General features: G+C 36.6%; 1 protein-coding gene across 2 annotated transcripts; it reads left to right on the top strand.

Moving 5' to 3' along the window:
* Positions 1-497: 497 nt before the first annotated feature.
* Positions 498-6417, top strand: rgs18 (regulator of G protein signaling 18). Of its 2 annotated transcripts, XM_081374586.1 has the most exons (6): positions 498-698; positions 848-939; positions 1853-1945; positions 2133-2194; positions 3406-3572; positions 5671-6281. In XM_081374586.1, exons 2-6 carry the CDS (start codon positions 887-889, stop codon positions 5911-5913), a joined length of 618 nt encoding a protein of 205 aa, XP_081230712.1. In that variant the 5' UTR covers positions 498-698; positions 848-886; the 3' UTR covers positions 5914-6281. The 2 variants fall into 2 exon arrangements, with proteins under 2 accessions (XP_081230712.1, XP_081230711.1); XM_081374585.1 differs by lacking the exon at positions 498-698 and having other exon boundaries at positions 728-939; positions 5671-6417.
* Positions 6418-9143: the final 2726 nt, after the last annotated feature.

Raw genomic sequence — 9143 nt, 5'->3', positions numbered from 1 at the left:
GAATCTGAGCATGACAACGCCAGGCTACTGACATGCGTCTGTGGAGGGAAAAGTCCGCTGTGCGTCAGGTGGAAAATAGGAATGATACATGCGTCGGTGTATAAAGTTAATTGCGCTGGGTGCAAGATAGGGCCCCTGATGATAATTGTATCACGATTTTTTCCCCCTGGGATTTTACCATTTGAAAGTAATATATTTGATATAATTAAGACTGATAAGATATGAGTCACACTAAAAATGAGTCACATTTGACTACTTTTGCAACTAACATGAATATAATTCTTTTCTAAGAACAGGAAAAATGACTTTAACTTAAGATTGTTTTCAGACATATTATTAGAAAATACATTTAGTGCTACACCAATCCTTGTGTCTGCAATAGATAGGCAGTATATAAGCCGTGAATAATGACGGTTGAGATGAAGTATGCTGATTTATTACAAATCCTAAAACAGCCCTCAGTGTCTTCAGTCCTCCCCCTATACATCGGAAACCTCACACTGACCACATGGTGACACAGCCCACCATCCTGCTGTTGCTTAGAACATATTTAAGTAACTTTACCAAAGCATGTGCCTGAAAATAAACAAAAACAATACGTAAACTTTACCAGCAGATGGATATACTAAAGCAAGGAAACTCGAGAGATATTACAGTAAACTGCGGGTAGTTTCCCTGACAGGAAGTCATCTTGACAGGTATGGGAAATGACCTCTTAACACACTTAACACACAAATATGAGCTTCAGTTTTTGGTAGTTTACACTAAACTGAGGACCTGCTGTGTTGATCTATGAGTGTCAACTAGAGGGAAGAGCATGAAGATTTTTGTGTTTCTGTTTCCTCAGTTCAACTTCTCGGCCCCCAAGGAGGAAGCATATTTCAAAATGCTCAGTGAGGACGAGCTGCTTGCCTGCGGAATGAAAGAGACCCACTTGAGGTACAGTTTTTTCCCCCTACACTTTTCTCAAATTAACACCGAAAGCATTGGAAGGGAGAGATGTTATCTTGCACATTCACCCTCTGGGTTTTTTTGAACATTCTTTTTGCAAGTACATTGAAATTAAGTTTGGGTAGGTTTTTTCTTCGTTGTGTGTGACTTCCTTTATTTAAAGAGCTCATCGTTGTGAGCAAACACAACTCTATTTGTCTTTTATTATTGTCATTTCGCTCTTTTGGGATGTAGTAAAGCAACATTTTATTCACCTCAGTGTAAAAAAGGCGAGAGAATATCGTCCTAAACTAAAGATTGTAGATCAGTGCAAAATGCACCTGTTGTTGTGTCTACTTGACACGTTAGACTTATGTACCTTGTTTTATAAATTTATATTATATTAAGAATAATTGTGGTAATATCTAAACCACAGCTCTGTCTTTTTTTTCTTTTCTTTTTCTGCTGAGATGAAAACATGTTAAAGTCACTATTTGTTATAAAACTATAAAACTAAAACTATTGCTATAACTAGAAATGCATGTAAAGCCATTAGAGTCATGTATAAAAGCAATAGACATTTTGTTTGTCTGTTGTATGTTTTGCCAGAACTCTTATTTACTCTTTTATTTTACGTTTTTTCTTCATAGCTGTTGATCAGACTGACTTTTGTGCTATAGCTAGCACTGTGGTAACACTTCCCCTTATAACTGTCATGTGTTGGCACGAATCTTCGTTTAGCATGTTCCTGGTGGAAGTAACACATGCGGTGTCTAATTGCATATGTATACATCTATGCACAATGCAATATGATGCCTTGACCTAATTTACTAATACTTCCTAATATCATGAGTTTGGGTTTGTTGTAGATAGAGATGACACACAGATAGATACTGATATATTTTGCTAATTCTCTTTGCAGGAATAAAAAAAGTCGACTCAGTCTTCTTCTGACAAAGTCTGGGTCACATGAAAATGTCAGTCCTGAGAAGAAGCCACCAGCTAAACCTAACCAGTAAGCCTCTATAATGTTTACACATTGATTCAGTATATTCATTAATCAAGGAATTGTGGAGTCGTCACTGAACTTCAGTATGGAAGTGTCACTCAGATAGGATGATTCAGATGTATCAATGTGACACTACTCGTGATGAAGCACTTTTCTTTCACTAAAACACTTCACTAATTTGTGATTTTAACAGCATTGCACCGGACATGGCTATGAGATGGAGTGATTCATTTGAGGAGTTGCTAAGTCACTCAGGTATGATCATCTTAGCATTATACTGTAGTTAGCATATTAAATGCTTCTCAGTGTCATACTGTGTTAAAGAAGAAGTAAAGTAAAGTGGTGTGCATCCCATTGTAACCACATTGTGCGAAAACCTGCTTGTGGCAACATAGTGTTCTTTCTAGTTTCCATGTGATTCTAACCAATGAATTGTTCAACACACACGCAATGTTTTATTTGTGCCACCTAGAATGCGTTTTGTCAGTGTGGGAGCATGTCTATGTCTACGACCATTGTTGTATAGATGATAATAGTAATCCAGTTGGACAAGATGTGCAGATTTAATCATATTAATACCAAGTTCTGTCATGAAACTCTAGATGGTGTAGACTGATAGGTCCTCAATTTGGTAGCGATCGCATCGGCATCTACACAGCGTAGATGATTGGTTGCTGTTGCATCAGTGGCCAATGAGCTGCGGCTCAACATTCAAATACTGGTAGTGTTTCTGTTAGCAGTCTGCAGGGTAACACTTTAGTTAAGGGTCCAATTCTCACTATTAACTAGTTTCTTATTAGCATGCATATTGCTAGGATATTGGGGGTTACCTTACAAAAGTGATGTAGATATAATGCCTCACTTCCTGTTTGATGTCTAGACTCTAAAACTCCATTAAGGTTTTTCTGGAAAATCATGTCGAATACCAAAAAAATTTATATGTGACATTTGAGATTTGGTGCGAATTCTGTGCCAATTTTACAGAAAAACAAAAATTCATTAAATTATGTAATTTTGTAGTATTTTGCAGGCCTCCAGAATTACAGTGAAAAGCAAAGAGGCATTACTTTTACAGTTATTCCAAAAAGAAAATAGTTTTTTTCTTGTGGTTTGTGCTCTTTGGCTTGTACTGTAGGTTGCAAATGTAACAACTGTAGGATGAACTTGAAAAGGCAGACAATTATTTATTGAAATCTGCATAATTCATGGAATTAAACTATTTAGGCTATTCAGTTCGATAGTTATAACAGGGGTGGTCAACGTCAGTCCTGTAGAGTTTTGCTCCAACCCTTTTGCTTGCTGTGGCTCTCCAGGACTGACGTTGGCCACCCCTGAGTTATAAGGAGAAACAGCAACTTAACACTTTGGTTTGTAACACTTTATTTCAGTAGACCATTTGTGTGCGTGCATGTGTGTGGTGTAATCATGCATTTAGCAATGAATATTTTTTTGGCATCTTGTTTCAGATGGGGTTGAAGTCTTCACGCGATTCCTGCGTTCTGAGTTCAGCGAGGAGAACATTGAGTTTTGGTTAGCCTGTGAAGACTTCAAAACCACCGAGTCTGCAACCAAACTGCAGACTAAAGCCAAACAGATACACGCCATTTTCATCGATAAAGAAGCCCCCAAAGAGGTATGCACACATTTGCATCATGAACAGTACGGACTTTAATCGGAGTGGATACCATATTTAATTTTGCACAAATGAAAAAAACTTTAGAAAACCTTGTCATTCCAAACTTTCGTGCTTCTGTGGAACACAAAAGGAGATTTTTTTTGAATAACGTCCTGGCCTATCTTTTCCATACACTCTTATAAAAAAAGGGTCTTTACAAGAATCGATGGTTCCATGAAGAACCTTTAACATCCATAGAAATGTTCCATAGATTATTAAAATGTTCTTCACACTTAGAACACTTCGTTCTTTTTAGAACCAATGTTCTTTGGGGAACCAAAAATGGTTCTTCCATGGCATCACTGTGAAACCCTCCATTTTGGAAACTTTACAGTATAAGTGTGTACAATTAAAATAAATGGAGAATGTAGTGTTCAAGCTTCAAAAAGCACCACAAAAGTACCATAACAGTGCAACAATGCAACTTGTGCACAATGACTTTAGAAATTTCCTTTTTGAGTCAACTTATTTAAGACACTACAACACATTTATCAGACCCCACAAAAATTAAACCAATACCGTTGTGGAAAACACCTTCTTGCTGGCGACGAACGACAGTACGTTGCTGTTAGCAGCGCTTTGGGTAACCTCAATGGGGGGGTCATAATAAAAACAAACAAGGCTCTGTTAAATGATATTTGCGGTGTAGTGCATCGCTGCATCAGAGACCTACCATTGTGTTTGTGCAGAGGCCATTGTCAGCCCCCGGCCGCATGACTGGGGGCAGATATGTGACCGTGTGGTTTTCCTGCTTTTGGCTGCAAACTCCCCCTCAGACGCCCACACAGCTGAGAAAATAGACTCTGAAAAACTGAGAAGTGAAAATGAGGCAGTGGGACCACTCGCTCTTGTCTGACCAAAGTTACAGCGAATACACAACTGAAAGACTGAAATGTAGCACTGCTGAAAGCCAGCTTTTTCTTATCAGTGCTGGGAAAGGAAAACCTTAATATTGTATCATAAATGAGGAGCAGTGCCTGCATAAAATTAGCTTCTAACGCCCTATATTAATATCTGGGAGAATTCACCACTGCAGAAGTGCTGTTCAACAGACACGTGTGTTAGCCTGATGTAGTACTTTTGGAGCAATGCTTTTTAAGAAGTAACTGTGGCCTGGACAAAGAGAGGGAGAATGAGTCAGTGGAATTGCTGTGGTCAGAAAAGAATAACAAATGAAACCGACACACTGTACAATGGAGTGCAAAAGCCTGAGACTACTAATTAAAATTCACCTTTTTTTTCTTTTTTTTACATTTGGCATAAATTATATCATCATCACAACAGTATTTAAGTGTTGATTAAAAATGTGCATGTACTTAAGAGTGTCTTAGTATTTGGTTTTGCCAATGGATCAATGACATGACGCTCTTATTTTGGGCTGATCTGTTAATTTATCAAAATAAAATAAAAACACTAACAATGCATAATAATTTGACATTTTTAGGCACATCTAGTTCATTGTCCACTCCCAAAAATGTAATCATATTATGAATTAATAATTTGAATAACTTGTGATATTATTTGTGAATTGTATGTAATTTTTTATATTAAAATCCTTATATATATATTGCTAATGATATCTTATGACTAAGATGTCACTGTTTTTTATTTTTAAATTGAAAATTATTAAATTGAAAATATATTTTTTAAAGATTGTTATATTTTATTTTATTTTATTTTTAATTTTTAATTTTTTTACAATAAAAACTTTTCTTTGTTTTGTTTTTAAAATACTAAAACTTTGTCTATTTCCAGGTTTAGTTTTTTTTTGTAATCCAGATTGTCAGTGTTACAGTAGACTTTTTTTTTCTTTCACATGGAAAAAAAAACTGCAAAATAAACTTAAAGGACTGAAAGGCAAAACACTGAGAATCTCATGCTCATAGCATTTTCATAAAGCAGAAGAAAACACAGATCAGCCATATGGTGAAATCCTAGTTGCCCCACAAAAATTCTTGCATCACTCCAAATATTTTGTCTTTCATTACAGTGTGCAATACCTAAAAATTGAATTTTAGATGGCCTCATGTTTTACGTTTTGCACTTTACCCCTTAGATCAACATCGACCACTCAACCAAGGCCGCCATTGAGAAGAACATCCTCAAGCCGACTAGGTCCTGCTTTAATGTAGCACAAGATAAAATCTACAGCTTGATGAAAAGAGACTGCTACCCACGATTCCTCACCTCCAACATCTACTTGACCCTGACCAAGAGGACAGGCCCACCAGCTATGACCAGGAGAAGGTCCCGCTCCTTCGTTTTCAATGAGCGCCCTGACGGCACAGCGGCCTGGTAGATTTGTACTGTAATGCTAGTTTTTTGTTGTATATTGTCAATAGCGGTGTCAAGTGACACCTTATAGCTATTTATTAACATTAGTTCCTATGGGCTGGTATTTAAATACTAATCATTCTGTTAAGATTGTCAAACTTTTGGTTCTGCTTAAAAGATGTCATGCCAAGCTTAATTTAATCTACAATGACTAATATTGTAAATATGTGTTTAATGTTTAATGATAACGGTCTGTATAATAAACTGTAAATAAATGTCATCTAATTATAGGCCTACAGCCAAATGTGTCAGACTCAACGACAGTAAAGAGCAATAACTTGGAAGAATTGAAAAATAAAACCACATTTTAGAGGAAAATGTGAGGTGGAACTCAATGAAGTTTGATTCACGTTGCCAAACTTTTGATTATCAACTTTGAATCTGGTCCAATAGAGTGCAACAGTCGGGTTCCGGAAGTAAAAACTCTTGTTCAAATTGATTTTAGTTTATAAAGACAAGACATACTGTGAGCTACGAGGTTGTTAATCCATTGTATTTGCATCTGCTGAGCATATTTTTAAAATTCCTGGTGAAAAACTACATTACCCATGATGCTGTACAGAAAATTACACCAATCAGAAAGTCGAATGACATGATCTAGTCAATCCTCCTAAACTCTCAAAATACTTAAATTTGTGTAGATATATATGCATATTTTACAATAAATTTAAAATATATTTAAGTTTATATATGTATTTAGAATCAACATTTGTAAATGAGTAGTTTTAGATTCCTCCATCTTTATTAATTCAATTATGCTGTTCGCAGTGCTTCATGGGATTGAAGTTCTTTCTCTCACTAAAGTCGTTAAATACAAAATCTTGTACTTCTGTCTTTCTGTTGTTCGATAAGCTTTTAGTGTTATGCTTCTCCTCGTATCTGGCTGGCTTTCTTCATGGCTTATAACTCTTTATCAAAGACTTTTTCTAAATCCCTATGGAAAAAATTAATGGAAAAAAATAGCGTCGCTGAAAAGGGGGTGGGTGCTAATGCGCCTTATAGAGAATTGCAGTGATGATGTGTTTTTGTAGGCCAACCCGGAAGTTAGCATCAACAAAAACCCAATAGGATTTTCAATTGGCTTTTGGATTATTGGAGAAAATAAGATCTGTAACTAACAAAAGTTTATGATTCTTGGTTTTGTTCATCGTGATCATGACCCTCTTGGAATTGTTCCGTTTATTATTATTCCACTTCTTCTTCTCCGAAATGAATCGCATTTGTGAGGGCCTAAATATGCTCGAAAACACGCGTCAGAACTGGCGAAAATTTACATCTGAAATGGGTTTCAGAATTAGGTGTGGCAAAATGGCTTGATAGCGCCACCTATAAAATTTCAACAAAGCGCCCCTCCCGTACATGTTTAAAATTTCGAATACCTATAAAAATGTATCTTGGAGCGAAGCCCTAAACGCAACAGGAAGTCAGATGTTTTTAATTTCCTCTGCGATTTTTGTGCCTTTTTTGCCATTTTCAGGCGTTGTACTTTAATAATAATAATAATAATAATAATACATTTTATTTATAGGCGCCTTACATGACACTCAAGGACACCTTACAAACACAATAAAACAATCAACAATAAACAAATACTCATTATTAAAACCTTGGATAGCAGTATTAAAATATAAAAATAATCACATAAAAGCCTGCCGGAAAAGATGGGTCTTAAGGCGAGATTTAAAAACATGAAGACTTCCACTGTTTCGCACATCCTGTGGCAGCAGGTTCCATAAATAAGGAGCTGCATGACTAAAAGCTTAGAACCCATAGAAGTAGTGCGAGTTCTAGGGAGAACAAGTGTGAGTGAAGAAGATGATCTTAAAGTCCGAGAATGAGTCTAAATATGAAGAAGGTCTAATAAGTATGAAGGGGCAAGGTTATTGAGTGATTTGCAAGTAAGAAGAAGAATTTTTAAATTAGTACGATATTTTACCGTGAGCCAGTGCAAGTGTTGTAATATGGGAGTAATGTGTTCAGCTAGGGGAGTTCTGCTGATGATTCGGGCAGCCGAGTTCTGTACTAGTTGGAGTTTGTTGAGTACCTCTGAAGGCAATCCATAAAAAGACTGTTGCAAAAATTAATACGGGGCATAACTAGAGCATGGACTAGAATTGCCGTGCTCTTTACTGAGAGAGCCGGACGAAGTCGATTGATATTAGAACTAGTTCATGGAAATAAGTAGAGCGAATGACACTGTTTATGTGTGCTTCAGTTGAGAGCGTACTATCCTATTTACTGTTTTTAAGTTTAAGAAAATTTGAAGTAAACCATTCTTTAATCTCTGCCAAACAATCTGAGAGGACAGATGGAGGAAAATTAGCGGAAGGTTTAGAGGAAAGATAAAGTTGGGTGTCGTCAACATACAGGTGGAATTGAATGCCAAAATTCCTAAAAATATTACCAAGGGGTAAAAGATAAATGATAAATAAAAGAGGACCCAATACTGAGCCCTGCGGGACACCTGTATTGACATATGAAGGCTTTGAGCAGAACTGCTTCAACTGTACAAATTGAGTACGACCCGTAAAGTATGATTGAAACCAAGTCAAAGGGGTACCAATAATTCCAATAGACTCCAATCTGTGCAACATAATGCTGTGTGATATAGTATCAAATGCTGCACTTAGATCAAGCAGAATTAGTAAAGATAAAAGTATAGATTAGTATAGATTAACAATCTCCTCCTAGAATTTTAATCAGATCATTTTAAAATTTGGTGAGTATACTCATAAGGCCTTTGCGATGCTAAATTGCGAAGATCTTGAGTTTTGTCAAAGGTCGTGTCCCTGGTGGCCTGCAAATTTCGATGTTTTGCCATGAAGTTGCTGTAACTCAGGAAAACAATGTCCAGTCTGCCCCAAACTTCACACATTTGATAAGAGTCCTGTCCTGAACACATGCCCTTGCCCATATTCAGTTATAGTCATAGCGCCACCTGCTGGCAACAGGAAGTGACATGTTTAACACTGCTATGGGCTCCTAACAACATATTAAAAAAGTGTCAGCAAGTGTTAAATAGGCTAGCAACATGCTAAAAACATGCTAAAACATTGTAGCAACACTTAGCTAAGTGCTAAAGCATGCTATTAATGCAATGAAAAAGGATGTTACTGTAACTCAAGCATGCAATGTCCAATCTGCCCCAAATTTAGTATAAAACATGCTAGAAATATGCTAATAACATGATAGCAA

This window comes from Scardinius erythrophthalmus, assembly GCF_964197995.2.
Source record: "Scardinius erythrophthalmus genome assembly, chromosome: 9".
NCBI classification, from domain to species: domain Eukaryota; kingdom Metazoa; phylum Chordata; class Actinopteri; order Cypriniformes; family Leuciscidae; genus Scardinius; species Scardinius erythrophthalmus.
Note: the sequence above shows the minus strand (reverse complement) of the source record. Positions and strands in the feature narration are given on the sequence as shown.